We start from the raw sequence: 25061 nt of genomic DNA, 5'->3' as shown, positions 1-25061 counted from the left end.
TTGCCCATAGCTGAATAATCTGCTTCTTCGCCTATGTGACTGTAGAAAGGTTTTCCAGCTCTTTTGGAGCCCTCCATGCAGGATGAACAGATGGTCTGAACTCCTGATGTCTTGTGTCCTTGTCAAGTATATGGATAACACTTGCCTCATATTTAGGAATCTTTTCTCTTTTTTGCCTCTGGAAAATGGATAAAAAGACAGACCACCTCCTGAGCTGGGTTGAAGTTGGAAGGCCCCTTTGGAAGGATGTAAAGGGCTCTTTTGCTCACTGCTTTGTCCTAGTGACAAACAGCTGCCATATCAGAAGCATGTAGGATGGGATTTTTCAAATGTAGCTAAGTGATTAGGAGCACCAGTTCCATTGACTTTCAATGGGACTTATGCTCTGAAGTGAGTTTAGCACTTTTGCAATTCCCCCACCCCTTTGGTAAAAGGGGCCTGTAACTCCATCATGATCCTGGCTGAGATTTCACCAGGAATGTTTCCTTTAAAATGAGAAACTTATTTGATGCTTTATTCCAGGGTTTGGAGGGATAACAAGTAAGGGTCCTATGGACTGTTTACCTGAATGTATAGGGCTAGTTTATTACGGATCGCCAGTGATCTGACCAGAAAATATAGCAAGCTAGCAGGCTAGCCTCATGACAAGGTTACAGTTTGGGTTGCCTACTGAAGTCTGGAACCTCAACTTAATTTTGTTAACTGCTGAAGGACTCTGGCTACTTCCAGGTTATCGCTGCTAAGACATACAATGACTGTTCAGCCTTTCCTTGCCTAACGCTAACAACTAAATCTGGTACCATAACAAATTTGCAGTCAGTCCTTGTCCAGGACATTCTGGAGAAAGTGCAAAAAGTCAGTAAAGAAGCCAAGGAGACTCACCTGTCTTTTGCTGTATAAGCCCTGAAATCAAGAATGCTCTTGTAGCAGAGAATATAGACTTCTGCATGTACACAGTGTTGTGTACACAGTGTTGTGGTTACCACCTGCTCCAAGGGACCAGTTTCTCTCATGCCCAGCCACTGGCAAGCTGGCAAATACAGGTGACCAGGGTGGGTATTCATGCTTGTTGAGAAAAGAGATGAATTTTGGAGTTCCAGGAGCCAAGGCCCAGGGCTACCAAATTGACCATGGATTTGGACAGCTCTATCACCTTAAGAACTTTGCTCTTCAGGCAGAAGGTCACGGAAGGCAGGTGTCAGGTCTAACCACTATAGGTGAAGGTAGAGCAGCTCCTGCTGCTAGATAGTCTTAGACCTAGCAGAAGGCTGGAATCTTCTATATGTAAATTAGGGATAGTGATATTTGTACAGTGCTTTGAGATCCTTGAATAAATGGTTCTATGAAAACCATTTTTATTTTTGTTCACTGTAGTGATCATTTGCAGCATCCCCCACTTCTGAAATATTAGGATGAACTCTAAATGTGGCATCTTCATTGTTTTGGTGGAGCTGACCAGAATTCAGCCACTATGCACTGTATTTCAGTGCTCTCACACTACCGATGGGGTGACCAGAGTGCTTTTGTCCTAGAAGACTACACAGGGGGCCTCACTGACTATGCCTCTGCCCGTTGTGTTCCCTTGGTTATATATAAATGACTGTGGTCACACTGTTAATCTCAGTTCTCCCCACCCTGCCCGTCAGGTCGCAACTAAAGAGAAAGAGGGTATTCTTGGCTCTGGTGTCTAGGTAATTGATTAGCATCATACTCTCTGCTTGACAATAACATTTTTTTGTGCCACCATCTAACCAAGCTGAGTTTCACAGACAAAAAGGCCAGCCTACATGGTGATATTTGTGGACAAAAATACTTCATTAGCAATAGGGTAAACTAACCCCAGTGGAACTTGCATGGCCCCCACCAAAGCAATTGCTCATTCCAGGTCCTAATGAGGCAAGAGGTTAGTGGCAGTGGGAGAATCCTGCTCAGCAGGAAGAGGTGATGACCTATGGCACACCTCCCCCCCCAAAAGCAAAATCTCATGCCTGAGAAAGGGGTGCCCAAAGGTAATCCCATCATTTTGCAACTTCTAGTTTCAGGTCTGGTGGAGGAGACAGAAAGGCTGAGTGCAGCCCTAGTTGGGATAAGGGTACCTGTGCAAGTGAGCATAGGGGATCACCAATGGTACAGGCTGCACAGAGCCCACCACTTGGAGTATAGCTAGCCTGTAATTATGGCCAGTGGCACAAGCTGAGCTTTCAAACTCCAGGACATATGGCTCTGACAATAAGACAGACTTGCCTGCTCAGTACTGAACTGAACCTTCAGATATACCAGCTCTTGAAGAGCAGACAACAAGCTTTAAGTATTGGTGATTATCTAGTTTTGAGCTGTCAACAGGGACTCAATCTGTTGGATGGAAACAAAGACTCATAGACCTTGGAGAGGACTAGTGTATAACCATGAACACCACCTGTAATCTAATCTGTTCTTCTGCAGAGGTGCCTGCTTTAAAAGTTCTCTAAACCAGTTTGAAAGTGGACTAATTTTTGTGGCCTGTTTGTTGAGGATAATAACCACGCCTGAGGAGCAGGAGACTCAGACCAGCAGCCCACTCTGTATGGAGCTCTCACAGAGATCCCTTATGGCCTGATTTCAGAAATGCTGTGCACCAACAGCTCCAACTAACCTCAACGGGCACTCTGGGGACTGAGACCTCTCAAAATTAAGGTCTAATCTTATCAACAAGAAAAACAGATTAGCAGAAAATATATATTATATCTGGTCAATAACAATATTGACAAGCTAGAAAATAATAGACAAAATCCTCCTCAGTGGAAGTTCTACCTAGTCAACTGGATTGCTGCATTGATACAGTTCCCTTCATAAGGGCAGATGTCACAAAGTTTTGTTATCCTTGTCTCTCTCGCTCTGTCTGCTGGTAAGAGGCCATACTGCCCATTGTGTGGACTACTGACTAGTCACTGGAAAGAACATGTGTGTGGTTTAATATGTTTTATATAAACATTTTAATAATACTTTTAATTTATTTGTATGATTCTTATGTAGACCTAGGAATCTAGGAGTGATGTATGGTAGAATGGATTCATCTTGCTATGCCTTGTGATGCTGATTTAGTTGGTGTTGGTCCTGCTTTGAGCAGGGGCTTGGACTAGATGACCTCCTGAGGTCACTTCCAACTCTAATCATCTATGATTCTAAAAGGAAAATCCCCCTCAAGCACTTCCCCCATGCAAAAAGATACTCTCTCCTGAATTCAGAAGGCTTGTGTGCACCCACAACATGGGTGAACCAAGTTATCTTTACAAATCACTTTCCCCCATTCTTGGATTCATAAAAAAAATCCAATAGCCAGAGGCAGATATGTTTTATTTTCCAAAACTGATGAGAATAAGCATACATTTTAATAACATTTCAGTCTGATTTAAGTAAAGCCATGCAATTCAAGTAATGCATTGTTAAGGTTTCAGATAAATTCAGTTTATGAAGGCCCAAGGAAAAGGACTGCCATTTTGACTGAGGAGTGTCCAGTAGTTTTCATGTTAGTGGCCAAGATTAGGAAGTGACTGTCTATGGTCAGAGTTACATCACTTGTCCAGTGAAGCAAAGATCAAATGTTTTACTTCTTCAGAGCCAATCTGATATCTAATTGAAATGCTAGAGGAACGGGCTCTTAAAAAACATTCGTGTCCTTTCCCAAATCAAATCGCAATGGGAGAAACAGCCAAGTCATCATGAGCAAAAAGAGAAATTAAGTGTCAAAAAAGCTAAAAACCCACAACAGCTTGTGAATATATAAAAAATTAAATGTCGTGCTCATCATTTGAATTGGATAAAGCTATGAATTAAATGAGCTGACCTTCTGAAAGTTATAATCCCTTCATTAAGACAGCCTTAGTAGGAAAATCATAGGACAGCAACCTGTGTAACAACACACTGAAATACACACAATTTGTGTTGAGACACAAAAGACACATTGAGGGGATGGGGACCCCTATGGGGGAGGGGGAAGTCCTGCTGAAAACCCCCCCGGGAGTTCCAGGTTTACAGCTCTGGTTACTGGAGAGTCAGAGCACTCTACAACCACATCCCCAATGTGTCCCCTTCCTGATTGGGAAGAACAAGCCCTAGACACAAGATGGTAATTGAGTTTCTAAATGGCTGTCAAGGCCATCTAGTGGGATGGTAGATTTTGAGAAGCAGGTATATGCATAACACAGAGTGTGCTAAGACCAAGAACTCATTTCATATAGGCCACTGAACATAATCAGAAAGTAACAACTTTCAGCCATTACCAATCTGACCCAGTGACCTAGAGGTAAAAAACTCCAAATCCCATTATAAATTGCCTGAGTCCTTCTGGGACATAGTTATCTGAAACCTATGTAAGTCAATCTTCCTATCGAGATAAGCATCAGTGTTATGGTGATGTTATCTTGAGCTATACTAAAAAAAAAAAAAAGCTATATATGATTTACAGGTGTGAGCAGATTTATTTCATGAATTATGTTAAAATTCATGGTATTTCAAATGGTAACTATGAAACTGGGATCACAGCTGTGTGGTTCACAGATTAAATTCATAAATATAGTAAGGAAGAAAAATAGCAGCTTGCAAAAATGCATTATTATTTACATTGCTAGACATGTACAGACAATCACAACACTGATTTACAATCGGACACCTTCACATCGTTCAAGTACCAGCGCATCCCTTTTCTTTAACATAGCTAATCCACACTATCTGAAGAAATAAACAAGATGGTTGAGGACTGGCATGTTTACTTGCTGCACCCATCCTAAAAGTAACTGACAATACAGTGCACTTTGACAGAGGCCCAGCTAATAACTTATGAGGCCTTCCATCTTATCTAGCAAAATTAACTATCAAGATTTCTTGCACGTACCCTGTTTTTTGCTGATTGCTCCAAGATTGTATCATGTTGGCATTTTTACTTGAAAATTTGGTTTTGTTTCACAAGTAGTGTCTGATGATATAGCTTCCTGTCTGACTTTTTTCTAACAAATGATTGGCCAGCATGATCTATCTGCAGTCTGTGCTGACTTGATAATGACTTTGTCCAAGAAGAGACAAAGGAAGTAAAAGAATTTCTTTCCCACTCATGAGATCTTCACAGTATACCTCCTTGCTTCACCTCTCTTTGGCAGACCCACCTTGGCTCACTTCCCCAGATCTCAAAATGAAAGGGAAAATGAGGTGTTATGATTTTACATATACTTAAGGGCAAATATAGCAAGTTTTTATTGCTTGCCTTCAACTTAAATGTAAATACTCATCATTAACAGTTTGGATAGTGAACCTTTCTATAGTATACTGAGCAGCTTAAAAGGTAAGATGTGAGCTTCATTCTAAACTGGTCAATATACATAAAAATAGCACCAGTCATGGAGCACATTTTCAGCTTTACTGAGGTTTTTTCCATATCAGAGATCTGATTGAACATTGACAGGATATGATTTAGGATTCCAGGTAATCTTGCAAAATAATCTTATTGAAATAATCCTTGCATTTATATTTTTTTCTCTTTAAAAATTACTACATGGAAAATAGACGTACTTGAATTCAGAACAGGTAGGGGAAAAATAAGAAGAGCAGAAGAGGCAGGAAAATGCACATGCACAAACAAACTGCACAATCTGACAAACACTATTTCAACACCACAGCCTTTCCTCAAGAACAATATTAGTATTGTTTGGATGAACAGTGTTCATCCACCACCTCTTTTCCCTCAGCACCAGAAAGTAAAAAACGTTTCCAGGTGCATGAGATCTACTGGATCACATTTCTACAGTAACAAGTACCACTGTAGTTACTGTGGACCTCAGTAGAAGGGATAAAGTGCGAAGTCTCAAAAATATACAGATAACATGTCTCTCTACTGTCCTGGTGTCTTTGACTTTCGCCCTGAAGTCTTTGAATGACCAGGTCTCTTTTCATGGCTGGGAGCTGGAGTAATGGGGAATTGTAATCCATATCCATTGTATCCATCTAGGAAGACACATTGGAAGAAGCGGACTGGAGCTAGGGAAACACAGAAGACAAACAATTAGTTAATATGTACAGTTTCCAGATGGTGAGCCTGACTCACCACTGTATTGCTCCAGTTTAATTCTCGTGTAACTCCATTAACTTTAACTGTGTTACGGTGGCATAAAATTGGAGTAACATGGTAAGAAACTAGACTCTAAGTCATCAAGAGGAAAAGCTGAATGGGATTTTTAGCTAAAGTCAATATGTTCTGAACACTCTGAGACCTTTATAGCATAACTGAGAGTGGTCCATATTATATTCAACATTCCCACATAAATCTATTATTTCCCTTAGATATACTCTGTCTAGCTGTCCTAATATTTGTTCCCTGGAATGGCTTCACTGTATGTGTTTAAAGGCCCTTCAACCCAAGCATCCATTTCATGACTCTGTATTTCAATGACCCATTCTGAATGCTCTGAAGAGTTCTATCAATTGTTCATGGTTGGAGATACGCAAATAATTGTTCCAAATGACCAGTCCTATCATTCCTTCAGAACTTTAGCATCATATATGGAAGTATCTTTTCCCCAGGGTTTTAATATGTAGGGAATTTTTGCTACCTTTGTGCCACTTGAAACTCAGCCTTTTATAGTCATACTTTTTTTCTATTACCCTCTCAGCTCTTTTAAAGGATCAGAAGAATATGGTCTTTCAGTTAAAGTCAAAAGATAAAATGCCTAATTTGTCAGGAAGGTTGAATTTTGTAACTGCATTTGAATGTTAATTGCACTCTGGAATTAAAGTTTTTCATGGAATGACAATTACATGTTTGGGGAAATGAAAGGAGAAATGCTGGCACTAGATAGAAATTAGTTCTCATGCAATTGATTTTCTGATGCCTATATCTTATTCTTTCCTGTTCATTCAATACAAGAAAGTTTAGCTCTTCAGTCTAACATGAAACAGACTGCAGGGCTTCCCTGTAATAGAAACTCAGATGCAAGGTCTGTTTATTGACTGCCAAATCCCATCAAATGGAGGAGCACTGCACGGTTTGTCACAAATGCCAGTGTATTCACTCAAGCAATTTTTCTCTCTCTGGTCTTTTTGCCTGATGCACAGGAAGGTTAGTTCTTTGTCCAGCTCAATATCACACTTCATAACTGTGCTAGATACATTTGATGCTTCTGAAAATGACTAGATGGCCTATCTAACAAAATATCCAGTTGACGCTGATTGTTATAAAGAAAAATAATTTACAGCAAGGAAGTCACCAATTACAAACTCACCTTTGTCTTTTTTAATGGAAATTATTTCTGCATATTCTTCTAATGGATATAAAAATAAGAAAGTAAGTCAATAGCTGGTTCTTTTTGTTTTACCAAGCAGGCAACAAGGGTGGCATGCACTTGCTAGTTGCAAATAAATATTATATTTAAAGATATTTAAAGGGACAAAGTACCCAACATGCTAGAAATACCGGAATTTTAACTCTCTTGCATTGCGCATGTTTCCAGGTGCAAGCCTGGTCTATCCCAGTGGTGGCCAAACAGTGGCTCGTGAGTCGAATGCGGCTCTTTTACAGGTAAACAGTTAAAGTGCAGCTCAGAGTCTCCCATGCACCCCGCCCCATTCTCCATCTACCACACTTGGTGGGTAGCTCAGGACTTCTGCCTTGCAGCAGGATGGTGGGGTAGGGGCTTCTGCCAGCAGGAAAGGGGGTCTCAGGGCTTCAGCAGGCGTGGGACTGAAGCCCTGAGCTCCAGCAGGTGCCTCTCACGGGGCAGAAACCCCAGACCCCACCAGCGTGCCCCGGCTCTCGAACTTCTGAATATTGTCCTATGTGGCTCAGAGGGTCAGGACGTTTGGCCACCCTGGTCTATGATAAGAGTCATTTTAAACAAAGCTCTTATAGGAGCAGAGAAAATACGACAGAATTTTCTGGTAAAGTTATACTAAACCTGATCATTCTATAATCATCAGCTCTTCTGATTTATAAGGTCATTTCACTTAAAAGTCTGATTTACAAGCTACAGTTAGTAGCCACAAAATTATTGGGGAGTGGGGGGGGGACATTTAGATAATTTGGTCTTTAGGAAGAGGTTATATAGGGTGTGCCTTGGTGCTAAACATGGAAAGTAGCAGCTGGAAAAAAAAAGTGGTAAAAATCTTAAATTGCTTGGAAGAACTGTCACATATTTAGAATCATTCTGAATCAAATAGTATCATACAGCATGACAATGGCCTAGATTCTGTTATTCCTGAATTCCTTGTTAAGTTGGTTTCTTCTGTTTAGTTAGCATGTTTATGCTACTCAACTTCAAAATGTTGTATATTTTGACCAGAGGTCAGATGATCTGTTATTTATTGTGTTTAAAAAACTTCAACAAATTTTAGTCTAGTTAAGGAATGCATTGCATATAAAGGACCAGTTCTTGTTCCTCTAAGTCAGGTATGGCTAGAGTGCCCTCCTCCCTAGCTGTGCAGAAGATTAGGTGGGTTAAGATCCTTCTTCTGTGACTGTAAAAAGCATACCTAGATTGTGCCTCTGCATGTGGAAGGGAGAGCAGAAGTTTCTATGCCTGACACTCCCTTCACAAGAAAATGGTTGGAGCCAGGGCTCCCTTTCTTTCTCCACATGCCAGACAGACAGCAGAAGTGGCTGGCTATAATAGAAGGAGGAGCATGCTGCACCCTGTGAAGTGCTACTGCAGACTACCCTCTTCCCCACTAGTATGAGAGGTTCTCTGGAGGAATTGTGCTTCTGAGTGGCTGGCACAAAGCTTTGTGGGGCTTCCCCTTCAGCAGCACACTGACTCTTGCTCAGAGGGTAAAGTCAGCAGGAGTAAATTAAGCAGATTTGACCCCTAGAAGAAAATACATACATTCTGGTGCAAATACAGTAAGCCGTTTCACACCTTAAAGGAGACTTAGTAGATATTTTTATCAGTGTACATGGTTTAATAAACCAGGAAGCTATACAACTGAATTAATATACTGCAATACGAGGATATTTCCATTGGAACTTCCAGAGGAACTTTTTCCCCTCCAACATGCCTTTCTGGGACTGGCCCTTTAAACTTGACCAAGCCAATCAGCAGCAGCCCTAAAGTAGTCATTTTGCAAATGACTGCTATCTCTCTTCCTCTCCCTCCTTGCTGGTAAGTATCTGGAATGACTTCTGTTTTGTTTTCCTTTTTCCATTGCTGAGAAAATGGCAAATTCTCTCGGTTTTCAATCAATGAAAAATTGAGTTATCTGCCTTTGCACACAGCGCCATCTTTCATATTTGTTAGGCAAGCAAAGCAAGCATGGATAAGCTTTAAGGCTCAGATTCTCAAAGGTATTTAGGTGCTTAATCCTCACTGAATTCAGCTGGAGTTAGGCCCCTAAATACCTTTAAGGAGCTGGGTCATCATGCTAATCCATTGTAATTTTAAAGAACATCAATTTAACTCTATACTTTTATCCTTCTGGGACATACTAAAGCTGCAAAATAAAAGATACCTAGTGTAGCGGGGTGATCACCCCGCTCCGATCCTGGAAGGATAAAAGCAGCCCTGGAGAGGGCTGCAGCTCTGAAAGCTGGGCTGATTGGGAAAGCAGAAACAGCTGTAGCTGGCTTAATAAGGGCCCAGTTGGCCCTTATAAGAGGGCAGTGGGCCAGGAGCTGGCAGAGACTCTCTCTAGCTTTGAGAGGGAGGGACCTGGCTGCAGGGAGCTGAGAGACGGTACCTGGACTGAAGCAGGGCTGGGGGAAGGCCAAGGGAGCTGGGGAGCTCCGGCCTGGAAACCCCCCAGGCTGCGGCCTAGTGGAAGGTCAATTAGGTACTAGGGTTGCAGGGGGCAGCCCATGGGTAGGCAGAGGCAGCAGGTCCAAACCCCCCTTGCCTATGATGAGTGACTGTTACACTGCAGTCTGCCCTAGTGAGTGAGGGCTAGATGGTGACTGTCAGTAGCCTATGACTGAGGCAAGGCGGGGATAGAGGGTTGGGGGGGTTCCCCTGGATGGGGAGACCCTGAAACTGTGGGGGTATTGCCAGGAGGCAGCACCCCAAAGACAGGGGCACTGGGTCCTGGAAGGGACATGGGGGCCAGCAGCAGCAGGACACCAGCCTGCAGAGGGCACTCCGGAGGCTGGACGAGCTAATTCCCTGAGACAACCAGCAGGAGGTGCTGCAGGGTCTCGCACCGTCACACCTAGATAATACTTAGTCCTGCCACGAGTGCACAGGACAGGACTAGATGACCTCTCGAGGTGTCTTCCAGTCCTATGATTCCATGAACTTTAATTCTACAGCTCTACCATTGAAGTCCTTACTCAGGTAAGGAATGAGAGCTTTGTCTGTGTAAGGACTACAGGAGAGGTGCTGTGTAATTACAGTGGAATAAAACAACCTGATTTTTTCTTCATGGTCTATTCAGTTTTCGGTTGATTCAGGAAGAAAAGACAAGCATCCCTAATCCTAAACTAAAGAAATGTTTGTTGCTTTGATACAAAGACTAGACCTCTCGAGGTCCCTTCCAGGCCTACTTTTCTATGATTCCAGTCCCGTTTCTTTACAAATAAGAGCACTGCATGAGAATGAGAAGCAGGTCATGTAGGAGATATATTCTATTAAAGAGAAGTAGCTTTGTTCAGAGGAAATGGTGGTAGGCTTGTCAGAAAAAAAAATTAGACGGTGTGACGGAAACAATCATTAGTAATTTTTGTTACTAGATGTTTGAACCAAATTATTTCATTAAGTGGTTTCCCTAATAACATTAAACAATTCAACAAAGCACAAATGCATAGCATTATAGAAATCATAGCATTAGAAGCAACTAATTAGTAAGCAATTAGAAATATGAGGGAAGAAGAGACAATTTCACTGGTTTCTTACTGATCATTTTCCATTTATTTTGAATGCAAATACTGTATTTTGATTAAACAATCAAAACTGAAACATGCAGAGAAAATAATTACGGCATGTTCAAATTAATGGTTCTTCTAAGGTACTGATTTGGCTACCCAGTGGGGGAGGTTGGGGGGAGATTTGCCTCCGTTTTGCTACTTTGCCTATTTGGGCTCTCTCTAACACCTCAATGAAAATATACGACAGGCTGATCACAGAAAACATTTTAGGAGATGGATACCTAAAGTGGTCAGGAATCCTCTTTGAGCAGCATGAACTTCACCACCTGCTTTCTCATATATCTGCCAAAGTGTGTACACGTGTGTATTAACCGTAAAGGATAGCTTTATAACTGTCAATTAAATTTGATCTTGAATACCAAAAGCTAAATGTTAAGGGCTCCTGCAGTAGCAGAAATGTTGTTCCCTTCAAATCAGCATACGGTGGATATTTAGACACTGGCTTCTCAATTTAACAAAATGGAATTTTTTAAATAACATTTGACATACGAGTTCACCATTTTCTTCAATAACAAGAGTGCTCTTCTTAGAGCATTCACCCCCTTAGTTCTTATTGCTCAATGATACCATAAAAAACAATCTCAGTCTGGCCTCCAGGAGACAACCAACATGCTTTAATGGGGGTGGGGGAACATCACACACATCAGCAGGAAAGGTCAGAAGCTTTCCAAATCAGTTCATGCATCCACTCTAAAATGACATTTTTCATCACTATAATGTTGTATCAGAGACAGCAGCAGAAAAACTAGCCCTCACTAGGATATTTCTTCCACATCTCATTTTTTGTCTTGGCTACACAATAAAAGAAAATGCAGGCTGTACCTGAATGCACATCCTGAAAATAAACTGATGCCTTGTAACAGGACTGTATGACAATTAAGGCTGGAACTTTCCCTATATGCTCTCTCTCTTGGCAAACACTGTACTATAGTTCACATATCCCATTTAGTAGATGCACTATAAAGATAGATTAAATAATTTAATCAAAAACTGCTATTAAAATTGGTATTTGGGCTGGCCTAGTGATCGAATAGGGGCAATGTTATCACATGGAGTATGAGAGCTCACATCATACGTTCATGTTCAGTGATTCTCTCCTCCAAACCGCATGGGCTGAAGCACCGCAGAAGCAGTACATTCTCTTCGGGGGGGGGGGGGAAGCAACTTGTGTCAGTGTTTGGTACCCACTCTGGTCAATTCCAAGACAACAATAATGGTCTGTGGAGGGAACTAGAGTCTACGACCCTCTACTCAAGGGAATTTCACTGTGACATGAGAATTTGAAGGTAGCAACGGAGGAAAAATGGAATGGAACCAAGACGACAACTACAAGCCTTATTCATCAATATAGGAGGTGAGAGATGAGCAGGTGGGCGGGACCCATAAAATTACCATTCACTGAAGCTCTCTCAAATCTTCACAGAACCTCACTATCAGGTGCAGTGTTTTTATGCCTATGACTCCAAGAGCCAATTACCAAGTCCCACAATTCTGAGCTAGCTCTCTGTTGCATAATTCTGTTGGACCACATGTAACATAGCAGCATACAGATTGTATTTTAGCTTTCACATCTTGAGTTCTTCTTCAACTTAGCAATTTACAGCTATGAAGACCAGGCAACACTCTGGAGAGCACCATACAGAGAAAAATCCACACCCAAAATAAAAATGATAAATAGAAGAGTGAGACAAAGTGGGTGAGGTTATATATTTTATTGGACCAACTTCTGCGGGTGAAAGAGTTTTTAACTTATACAGACACCTGAAGAAGATATGTGTAAACTGAAAACTTTAACCCACAGAAGTTGGTCCAATAAAAGACATTACCTCACCACCTTGTCCCTCTAATATCCTGGGATCCATGTGGCTACATCAACACTGAAAATAAAACAAAATTGTAGGCTAGAAAAGCATCTAATGGAATACATGGCAAAAGTACAGCACTGTCCTTCAAGCTATACAAGAAAAGGAAGGAAAGTCTCAAAGCAGGTCACATTTGGAATCTTTACACAAGTGAGGTTTATGCAATAGGGTTTGATTGGCATATGTAAAAAAAACCCTGAATGCTTGCCCTATAAATGTTGAGGCTTATAAGTAGGGGGGAAGGATAGCTCAGTGGTTTGAGCATTGGCCTGCTAAACCCAGAGTTGGGAGTTCAATACTTGAGGGGGCCACTTAGGGATCTCAGGCAAAATCAGTACTTGGTCTTGCTAGTGAAGTCAGGGGAGTGGACTCAATGACCTTTCAAGGTCCCTTCTAGTTCTAGGAGATAGGATGTCTCCATTCATTTATTTATATATATAAATCTCAAGGCTGGCAACAAACACTGTTCAAGGTCACCACTGAAAGAAGGAAGAAATATGAGCATTTGGCAAAAAAAAAAAATCATGGTGGAGACAACCATTTCAACAAAGTCTTCTCAAATATCATGTTCTGGTAGCAAAAGACACAAGTTTTAGCATTCTTAAGAATTTAAAAGGTTTGCAGTCCTAGCTCACCTCATATAATTTCTAGATTGAGCTGAAGAAATAAACTTTGGAGTTTGAGTAAGGTTGGGACAACAAAATACTAGCAGTACAGTTATCAATACAGTACACCTGGGCCAGGAATTTAAAAGGGACGACCACTTTTTTAATCTCCAAAAAATGATGTAAAGCAGATCAATCAGCAAAGCCTGAAGGCAGATTTACCAGCACATACACATACACTCATATACATGTAACTCCCAGTAACACTGTACTTGAGTTTACAAGAAACAAGTGCTTCAAAAGGGGCTGTCAGTTTAATTAGGACAAAGGCAATGTTCTTTGCCAACAGCTGCTGTGTTTAAAGAGCAAAGGAGATGTTCAATGGGATATTAATTCTAACAGCACCGATGGCTGGAGACTGCAAAAATCAACTAATTACTCTTTACTAAAGCTGCACTGCAGCAAGTGCTAGGTGGACATCAAAGAAAGTGATATGAGAATCCAGCTCAGCCAATAAGATTACAAGCCAGATCCACCAATGAGATGTAGAAGTTCTGTGATGCACTGGCTGGAAGATTCTAGTTGTAAAGCTGCTTTAGCCAATCATGGTGGGATTACCCTGGTATTGTCCCAGTAGGAAAAAGCTCCTTCATCACCCCCTATTGCTGTTGGCATAGGTAGTGTAGCCACAAGAGAGGAGACAGACAGGATGACCCTATACTGCATCAATCCACAGATGCAGTTTGGACCCCATGGAGCCCTTAGTAGTGCTGTAATTTAGAGCAGCCCTCATGCTGCTCTAAATTGGTCCTCAGACCCAGCCTGGTACCTTGTGGCATGAGAATCAGGGAGCCTTAATGGAGGCTTACAGTCACCTTTCCCCTTGGTACCCACAGAGTTCACCATGTCCAGATAAAAAGAGGGCTAGGATCTGGCCCAAAATGTCTGTCTACAAATCGCATCCACAAATTTGGTAATTAAAATCTAAATTCTACCACAGGTACCTCTAGTTGATTGAGGGAGCAAAATTGAAGGCTTGGTTTGAGAATGCTTTCATAATGTATTTATAACTATTGTAATTTAAAAATATATAACAGTTATTTATAATTAATACTGTATTATTATGAACTGTAGAAAGCAATTTAAACTGAGAGCAAATACATTTTTTACATCTGCAGATCTTATGTCACCACAGAGAGGGGAATCCCTAATTGATTAGCAGCCATAATGCTGAACATGACATGTAGCATCTAAAATGTTGTGCTGGGGACTAAAAAATTCTGCAGCTTGCTAACTGGCTCTGGAACCATTTCATATGAAGGTTTAACTCAGAGGATGCATGTGTAGAGAAATGCACTGTATTTCATCCTACAATCTCTTATAATCAGCCAGACAGCTACCATGTGTGTGAATGAACCAAAAGTGCAACACTCCCCCCAAACTAATTAAACATTTCTTCCTGTTAGATAATAAACCATGCAAAACATAATAATGCAACACCTAACTGATGAAAATAGACACCTTTCAACAAAGCATACAAATTATCAGAGTACACAGTCTGAAACAGTGCTACAGTACGATTGCTAACATCAAACTTGCAAAAAGCTTCTTTAAGAGTGGCAGCACACTGCCATCAGACACGTTTCATTTGTGAAACCAAAGAATAAATTAGTTAACTCATTCATGGAATTATTTCCCCACAGAACAGAAGTAAATTTAGGTCCCAAACCAAAACCCTTGGAAGTCAGTGGGAGTTTTTCCATTAACTGTGGCAGTCTTGCAGTGCTGTTGATTTCATTAGTATTCGTTCCCCACAAGAAGAGCTATAATGATTTGATAGCACAAGCTGTGCACTGATCATGTACTTTAGACATGTTGACGTGACAGGTCTCTGCAGACTGATTCCTAGGACCAGCATGATCAGCTAATGTTTTATATTAACATCATCTTTTCTGAAAAGCTACACTGAACGATTAAATTTTTTTTTTTTTTGCAACATGAAAATCAAACAGTAAATATCCCATCAAGGTGACTGTAATAGATATCAACTAAATGGAAGTTAATACTATATATATTGTTGACCAGTGTAAAACAAAACCCTACACTTTTAACTTTCTAATGCAGGTGAATTACTCCTCCCACAATAACACCACTTCTCTTTGAAGGTATAGGTAAGTTTAAGAAACTGTGCTGGAATTATGCCAAGGATAAGACCTGGTAGTTTCAAAAAGGAACTTCTTATAAGGAAAGAAGAGACTGAATTAAAATGCCATCCCCACCCTCGGTTCTCACTGTAGAATTCCAACAATAGGAATAGTGGGATAAGTACTGTAAAGTCTAATTTAAATAATTTAAAAATAGTCTACACTACCTGCAATACTGTTTGTGGTCATTACTGGAACAGAGCTGGTCCCATTGACTTGGGTTGCATGATGTAACTGAAATGGCTCCAATGGGTTCAACTTCCACTAATCAGAACTTTGGAAACATAAGATTGGTCCTGCTTCACTGGGTCTATGTAAGTTTTTATGAATTTTTAGAGACACAAGATCTATGATAAGAATTTTTTCAGATTGTCATTCTGGCCTCCAAACAAGTTATGTTATTAGATGAGATGGAATAAAACACTGGAAGAGTTACATTTCAGGGATGGCAGAGGGATTGTTCTCATGGACATTCACCTGAAGGAAAGATAAGTAATCTCTGGCATTAATTTATGTGGCTAGAAATCTGTTGGAGAAGAACAACATTTTATACACAGTGTCTTTTCCAGCAGGTGCATCATAGCAATGTCACAATGCATGCATTATACTTTTCTTCCCTTTTATTTAGCAATGTGATTTAAGAAGATTAATCAGCCAAACAAAGGGGTAAGAACTAACTGTGTAATAAAGAACATGAAGACACTTGTTATTGTTTGCTTTTGTAGCAGAAGCATTCAACTCTAGAGATATTTTTAAATAGTTACTTTGATTTTTATCTTCTGATCTGCTACAAATTCTGCATATTTATTAAATACATACAGCCAATCAGTTTTGTTTCTGAGAAATGTTTTTGACCTAGTTATAAAGGGGGGGAAATTAATTCACTGTCCAATAGGCATAAATAACACAACTATTCAAATTCTTTCTGCAAAGTTAGGCAAATCAGAATCTCATTATTGGCTCTAAAACTGCATGTTAAATAAGTCTATTCAGATTCTCTGTGCCGCATTAAATCTATGACTTGCATACAATGTTTAGTTATAAAACTGATCAGTTTATCCCTAGAGTTATAGTAAATGTGGAGAGACATTAATTTTTATATTTAACATTCTAAGTAATGCTTAGTAACATCACTAGTATGAATACATCATTGAAAACAACCTTTGTCCCCCTCTCAACTTTACTTTTTCTCATGCTGTGCTATATGCTTGGAAAACCCTCTCCTTCCAAATGACCTCTCTTTCTCCTCCTTCAGATCTCTACCCATGGGCCTAATTTTCTATTGCATTCACTCTCATTCACTAGCATTTTATACCCATTTCATATTCATTTTGCAGTAGTGTAAATGACTATACAAGATTCAGGACTTTGGATTATCAGGCCATATGCCTTTAACACAGGCTTCCATTGCTGATAAACTTCAACTGCCTGCTCCCCTCCTTATGATTTATCTTGAATTAAACACTGTGGAGCAGGGTCTAAGCACGTGCTTTGTAAAGCACATTCGCAGCAGTGGTACTGTGTAGGTATTGCAAAATAATCTGAATAAACTAATAATTAAAGGAAGTAACTAATATGAACTTTCATGACTGGAGGATTGAACAAGTAAGGTGTAAGAGCTATTACAGAATAGCAGACTCTGAGATCCTGTAGAGGAGTACAGTAAGTCTTCTGTTGACTCACCCTAGCCTATGCTAAAACCCTATGTTAAAATTCCAAGTGGTCACTACTGAGTTGTGCTGACAGACTGGTTCAATTAATTCCAACCATGATATAAAGCAGGGTGGGAGTACCTTTTTGGGACAGAAGGAACTATGAAGCTAGGAGAGAGAAGATCCTTAAGAGAACTCTAGGAACAACCAAGCTGAGGATGTGGTTGATGCTGTGTTATTGCTTTTGTTTTACCAGTAGATCCGAGTGAAAATTTTTAGCTGATTTGTTTGTTTGGTTGGTTTTGGATGAAATATGTTGATTAGGTTGATGGAAATATTTAGTGAATTTGTCAATTTCAGTGAATTGTTTTGGGTAAAATGAAAAAGGGAAAAAACTTCAGAAATATCAGACTGAATCATTTGGACATTATCAAAATGAAATATTTCAATTGTTCTGGCTAGAGTTACAAGGGGATTCAGGAGCTATTCACAAGACAGAGGAAGATGAGGACTTTCTGCCTAGTAGCTCCCTGGTAAGGACACTCACCTAGGATGTAGGAGACCCAGGTTTGAATACCTACCATATATCAGGGACTTGAAGTCAGGCTGCCCCTACCCCCGATGAATGCCATAACCACAAGACAATTGGCTATTCTATAGTGAGTCTCAATGAATCTCTCCTGTTGAGGCAAAATACTTGAATAGTCATTGGGCTTGAGGGAAAGAGTGGAAATAACTAATAGTCATGGCACGCCCCTGGGAAGGGGAACACCTGTGTTTCATCTTGGCTTCAATTACTATTTAAAGATTTATGCAAAGTGTAAAAGCATTAGCACAAAAGTTTGAGAGAGCCCTACCTTAGAATAGCCAATAGCCTAGTGGTTAGAGCACTCAACTGGAAAATGGGAGACTTGGGTTCAAGACCCTGCTTCCAAAGAGGGGATTCAAACCTGGGCCTCATTGCAGTTGGAGCTAATTACACTATAACAGGGTTCAAAAAGAACTAGATAAATTCATGGAGGATAGGTCCATCAATGGCTATTAGCCAGGATGGGCAGGGATAGTGTCCCTGGCCTCTGTTTGCCAGAAGCTGGGAATGGGCAACGGGATGGATCACTTGATTACCTGTTCTGTTCATTCCCTCTGGGGCACCTGGCATTGGCCACTGTCGATAGACAGGATACTGGGCTAGATGGACCTTTGGTCTGACCTAGTATGGCCATTCTTATGTTCTTACACCAATCTGCCTGCACAACTCTGCAGTGACCACGCTGAAGTTTAACATAGGCGTTTAGCACAGTCTAGGGTGAATCAACAGAAGAGCTCTGCATTTATATACTGGCTCACAGAGTATGTCTAGACTTCAACTGAAAACCTGTGACTGGCTGGCTGATTTGGGATTGCATGGCTCAGGCTAAAGAGCTATTTAACTGTAGTGTAGATATTTGGGTTGGAGTGGGTTTTTAATTGCAGTGTAGACATACCCTTAGAGTCTGCTATTCTAGAATAGCTCTTAACCTGGGCATCTCATGGGGAGTGCCCTAATAGTTGGGCTATTTGGTATAATAAGGACTCCTCAGTTTTGTGAATCTAGCCTTTCATTCCTCTTGCTTTTATTAAAAAAGGTCAAAATACCCAACACAAAACATTTCATTTCAGGTTGAACAAAGCATTTAGTTCACCCTGAAACAATTTTCCCCCAACTTTTTTCAGTTCACCAAAATGTCAAAAAGAACTCCGTTTCAATTCAAATTAAACCAGTCCTCCCCACCTCACCCCCTAGTTTTTTGGAACTGATTTTTGTTGTTGTTGTTGTTGACTGGCAGTTATTTGCACGGCTCTAGTTACCAATAAAGCCAACCCCCCAGAAAGGGGTGGTAGTTTGGGCAAGAACGCAGTATACGTGTGCACTTGTAAAGGATCCAGCCCATTCACAAAGTCTACATAGTGTCCGCTGTATTTGTACTAAACTTCCACAGTCTTCACAGGGATTTACATGTTTCAAAAGGGTAGAACAAGTTCCATGTATTGAGATATTAAGTGTGTAGCTTATAATAGATTATGATGGTACTATAGAGACAGCCTATCAATTTCCTTATAATTAAACCAGGCATTGACCTTTTGTTTTTAATCTTTGGTATGTGTGTTCATTTTGAATCTAATCCAAACTCACTGAAGTGGGAGACTTTCTAGTGGCTTCAATGAGCTTTGAATCTGGCCCTAAATCTTTCATTTCATCTACATATCTCACAGAGATTGCTAGTTTCTCAAGATGGTTTCATAGTGGATAATCTCAGAAAAATGGAATTACTAACACAAAGTTACTGGTATTCACAGGTCAGATGAAGTACTAAATATTAAAACAGCCAAAGATTCAGTCAGATATGTTATATGGGTGATACAGATCTTAAGTATAAAACCCATGACATACCTCAGAGTATGAGCTCATTCCATTACTTTTTAGGAAATGGTGTGAACTCTCAAGGTCCAAGAAGTGAAAAATAATATTAGTGATTAAATGATGAATTTTGGTGAGAAAAAAACAACTAGGGAAACTTTAATATACATTTTTTTGAGTTTATCATTTCTCTGTGAGTCTCAACTATTACTGAGGCGGGTCTCCTCAATATTTTTGCTAACCTTCAATGAACTATAATCAAGTCCCAGTCAAGTTACCAGATTCAGACGTTTGACCCCAACAACTGATATTTTTAAATAAAAAAGGGGTGGAGCTGTGAGAAGAAACTATTGCCAGGATACGAAATTCACCGCAAATTTGCAATATGCAAACAGTCTGGCATACAATAGGTAGGAAAGAGAGTGGAAGATGTAACACTGAATTTTCAGTAGTTGAATTTTCACAGTTGAGAGCTATTTATCCTGGGGTTTGTGTCCCTCTCTCAGCTAGTTTAAGTTTTCTTTTATGGTAGTTACCTCGTCTCTGTGTAAATTTAATAAAGTATGTAACATCCCTCCCAATCCTCTAATGGTTTCAGGGGAGGAAAAAAGACTCATTCGTTGCCAGTGTGTCAGAATAAATAACTTTTGAAAAATCTTATCTGCTTCAGCATTGACAAGTATATGTCACCTGAACATCAAAGACGGTCTCACAAATGGCTATAACACTAAATAGAACTTACTTGCTGTTTTTGCAGCTTTAGAAATCTTCTCTGTAAGGGAAAAATATGACATGTAGACACTAAATGCAAGACAATAAAATAACTTAATAGTAACTGTCAATCTCTACATGTTAATACAGACTCATAATGAATTCATCTGCTGGAATTGCTGAGTTTTTCAAGTGGTGATTGCAATGTGCCCTCTAATATCTTCTGGTGATAATGTGATTGGATAATCCTTTTTATACAGGAAAACATCTGAGAAATTACTGCAATCTACCACTGTAGGATCAAAGAATAAATCTATTTGAAAAATGCTTCCTTCAATAGAGATGGTAGTATAATTTGTTTGTATAAAGGATTTTTCTATCATGCTTAGTGATAATTTAAGTTTTCTCTGAGATGCGACTTCGACTGGGCAGCAAGCATAAGTTTCTTTGACATGAGGACCTTTAAGACCTCCCAAAATTGTAAAACACAGATACAAGACTTGTTATTCTACTCCTGAAATTAAGGCTGCTTTTGAAGCTACCTTTCTATTGCTAAATATATTCATTTACCTAGAAAAGAATCGCTCTGCCCATTAGTCTGAACATTGTACCAGCTTAACAAAAACATGTTATATGTAGCTATTATCACAGTTTATGGTCTTATTGTTGTAATCTGACCCTCCGCTTCTCCCTCACTGTATTGTTGCATTATTTGTAAATAATTAGAGTAAAATAATTATAATATAACAACGACCTATACAGTTGTTTAGCTTTTCAAACTCAATTGTAAATGTTAACACCTACAGGACAGTCTTATAAAATAAATGAAATAGTCCCAGTGACAAACTGGGACTTGGACAGTCCTCAGTTTTGAGTAGTATTTGGCTCTAGATGTGTGTCTGAACTTCCCTGCTTGTGCCTATTTCTGTTTTAGACTGAGCAAAAACTACAGAGCCAAATATTCCTGAACTTTATGGAAGGGTCATCTTTGACATTTAGACAGGTCCATATCCTTGTATATGTGAATGTTCTAAAACTCAAGCTATATACAGATTTTAAAATTGCTTATTTCTCTTTATCTGATTGCTTTATAATATCAAGAAACAGATGAAGATTCAAATCCAAATCTAAGAACATGAAACTACTCTATTCAAGCTTTAGAAGCCAAGAGAAGATTTCTTATTTAATATTTTAGACGATATCAGAATTCCTAAATACTTTTCAGCTTTGATTATTCCAGTACAAAGTATTAGTATTTAATACACTGTGCTTAATGTATCAGCCTGAAATGGAAATAAATAGGAAGCAGAACTGAAGCTCAAACTCATTATAGTATCTTAGATTTGGCCTCAGATTTTAAATTCCTAGAGTTCAGCTAATACTGAAATATAGAATTGACAAATGCTTGACTATAATTCACTTTGATGTTATTTATAAAACCTTTATTTGTTGCCTACAAATACGCCAACAAATATTTTTGTTCATAAAAACACTGGAAAGAGACAATGTAAAATACTTTTGTGATTATCTATTTGCATTTATGGAAATATATTTGCACAGCCATCCTGAGACCTCTTTAAGGGCTAGGATTATCGAATCAGGGAGCAACAATATCATGCGACTAAACTGACCTATCACGTAATGTAAAGAAAGTGGTTACTAGAAGAAATAATCGTGGTAAATCATGGTAAGCTGAATTAACATTGCACAGTCAATTTTAATTGTAGTCTAAGTTCCCTCTAAATTGTGTGGTATCAAGTGCCACACAGGCACCCAGGGCTGCAGCAGGGAGAGATGCCTCTCCCCCAGCCCCAGACTTGCCAAGGTGGGGAGAGGTGACCCTTCCCTGGCCCCAACCCAGCCCAGCCCCGGAGCTGCAGCAACGGGGAGAGGCGCCTCTCCCTCCCAGCCCAGTTGCTGCTGCAGGGAGAGAGAGCTGGGGGGGAGAGGGGAGAGTCCTCTCTCCTCGCCGCAGCCCCGGGGCAGCCTGCACTTCAAATCCCTCATCCCCAGCCCCACCCCAGAGCCCACAGTCTCAGCCAGAGCCCGCACCCCCCACACCCAAGCCTCTGCCCCAGCCCTGAGCCCTCTCCCACACTCTGAACCCCTTGGTCCCACCCCCACCACATGAATTTTGTTATGTGCACCAATATGCATAATATGCACACATCACCTCCATATTGGTGCACATAAAATTAATTCCGCACATGCATGGGAAAAATTAGAGGGAACACGGATTCTAGCATTTCCTATCTTTTGCATACTCCACGTTGCAGCCTTAATAATGTTCTTGTAACCGATTTTGGGGGGGAGGTGTAATTTCCTAGGTTTTTAAAAAAGCATACTGAAGAAAAATCCTACCACGTGACATCCACAGGCGTCATCGTCAGCGTTGGAACCTTTATATCCACCAAACAGACCTCTGCCATTTGAGCTAACAGAGTAAGTGATAGCAGTAATAGGGTGTCATACTCTGTGTGATCCAGCACTATATGGGGAGGAGACTCATACTTTGCCAGTGGCTTTCACAGATATTTGTTGGCAGCAGAAGAATGGGGAGACTTGGGAATCTTGGCTCCATTCCAGGCTGTGGAAGGGAGTGCACTCTACTGGTCATGAACCCTTCTCAGGGCCGGCTCCAGGCACCAGCATTCCAAGCAGGTGCTTGGGGCAGCAAACTGCAAGGGGCGGCAGTCCGTGTGTTTTTGCCGCCCCGAGCAGCGCGCTGAATTGCCGCCGTGGACAGTGGGGGCAGTCCGTGTGTCGTTAGGGCGACACGTGCGTTTCCGCGGCGGCGGCAATTCGGCGGCAGCTTCTATGTTCAGCTGCCCACGGCGGCAATTTGGCAGCTTCTGTCTTCCGGCTGAAGACAGAAGCTGCTGCTGAATTGCTGCCACCGTGGAAACGCGCGTGCCGCCCTAATGGCACAAGGACTGCACCCGCCATCCGCGGCGGCAATTCAGCGTGCTGCTTGGGGCAGCAAAAACAGTAGAGCCGGCCCTGACCCTTCTGCCCCATTCCTTCCAACTTGTTCCAGTCTCAGTCCTAGCTCTTTCCCAAGAATGGCTCCTCTTCCCACTGACATTCTCCTTCACCTGTCTGGTCCAAGTCTCTGCTCCTCAGACTTCTCAACCCAGTCCTTGCACAGGGAGTCCTATTTATACACCTCTGGACTCTCCATCCCAGTTCCCCACCTGTCCCAGTCTCCCGGCTTTGCCAGTGTCAGTTTCTCCACCTATCTCCTCATCCCATCTGTCTCAGCTCCCCCCTACCCCAGCCATTTCATCATCTTCATTGGCTCCCCGGTCCCAGTCTCTCTCCCTGGGCTCCTTGTCTACTCTGTGCCACAGTGCGGACTACAGGGGTGTGAATTGCAGAATGAACTGAACGGCTGTGTTTTAACTGCCCTGTGTGGACACTGCTGGTGCCAGCTAAAAGATACCTAGTTCATGTTAATGTAGTCTTCTTTCAAACGGGACTACAATGTGTACTAGGTACCTTTTAGTTTGGGACTGTCACCTTCTTGTGATGAAGGGGTTTGCGTGTTCCAATGATCCTCAGAGCTAAGTTGTTGGGAGCTTCATGTTCCTGGTAGGGTCTCCCAAGGTGAACAGGTCTGAGGGAAGGTCCCAGACAAAGCACGGTCCAATCTCCCAGGTGAGCAGGTGGAAGAGGGTCCTCGGATCTCAATGACTGTGAAAGTGGATGAAGGCTGCAGCAAGTGGAGATCTCCAATCATCTCGGACTTTCCCTGCCACTGGGTCCCAGACCTTCAACGTGTCATGATCGTGTGGTTGCTGTAAGCGCACCATCTTCCCCACATTAAAAGAAATCATGTGCAGACTTCTACAATGGGAAACAACATCTTTCCAACCTTCCAAGCCCTGCGGTGATGGGCTAGTGGTGACGGGGACAGGATTAGTGAATCTGGCAGTCCCTAGCCACGAATCTGCACATAGGCAGTGGTAGTTAGATGGCTGTCTGGAACCTGGACTGATACAGGGGTGCAATTTGGCAGCTACTATTGTGACTGAGCATTCCTCTTTAGGATCCCCTCTGCTCACCCCACATGGGGAGAGGGCTATAAAAGGTGCCCTAAACCTAGGCTGTCTCATACACTCTGGGAGGATTACTGCATCCAGTGGGATCATTCTGCCTGCGGTCAAAGCTATAAAAAGAAGGTTTGCACCCTGATGGATAACAATGATAATATATGGCTGGAAAGAAGAATTGCTATTGTTGCCATGGATCTTGCAAGATATAACATCGATGTCGCTTCCCTAAGTGAGACAAGGTGCCCAAATGAAGGTTAACTGAGAGGAGAAGGTGGAGGCTACACCTTTTTCTGGAAAGGAAAATCTGCAGAGGACAGGCACATTCATGGTGTCAGTTTTGCAATTAGGAATAAGCTTGTCAGTCAGCTTACAGAATTTCCTGTAGGAATCAATGAACGTCTTATGACTCTTTATCTTGAGCTCAGCAACAACCAGTCTACTACAGTCATCAGTACGTATGCCCCAATGCTTGATTCTATTGAGGATACCAGAGAACAATCCTATACAGATCTTAACCAACATTCCCAAGAAGGACAAGATCATTCTCTTTGGAGATTTTAATGCTAGAGTCAGGTGGGAGTCAGCTCTCTGGAAAAGAAGGAGTAGTAAGAAAGACTAACTCCAACGGCATCCTTCTCCTGAGCAAATGCATAGAACATAGCATGATCATAATGAAACCACCCCCTTTAGACAAAGTGAGA

The 25061-nt window shown here is 41.1% G+C and overlaps 1 protein-coding gene across 9 annotated transcripts in view; it reads right to left on the bottom strand.

The window, feature by feature from the left end:
• Nucleotides 1-3316: 3316 nt before the first annotated feature.
• Nucleotides 3317-25061, bottom strand: part of TRDN (triadin) — a 284763-nt gene continuing 263018 nt past the window's right edge. For 8 of the 9 annotated variants that reach the window (XM_054021587.1, XM_054021581.1, XM_054021582.1 and 5 more), the window contains 3 exons: nucleotides 20337-20366; nucleotides 7248-7286; nucleotides 3317-6006 (listed from right to left, as the gene is read on the bottom strand). In XM_054021587.1, coding sequence (XP_053877562.1) covers nucleotides 5861-6006; nucleotides 7248-7286; nucleotides 20337-20366 — 215 coding nt within the window. In that variant the 3' untranslated portion in view covers nucleotides 3317-5860. The remainder of the gene's footprint in view (nucleotides 6007-7247; nucleotides 7287-20336; nucleotides 20367-25061) is intronic. The other variant, XM_054021584.1, reaches the window with a different exon arrangement.

The sequence above is a fragment of the Malaclemys terrapin genome, chromosome 3, assembly GCF_027887155.1.
Source record: "Malaclemys terrapin pileata isolate rMalTer1 chromosome 3, rMalTer1.hap1, whole genome shotgun sequence".
Lineage (NCBI taxonomy): Eukaryota > Metazoa > Chordata > Testudines > Emydidae > Malaclemys > Malaclemys terrapin.
This window is presented reverse-complemented; position numbering and strand designations above follow the sequence as displayed.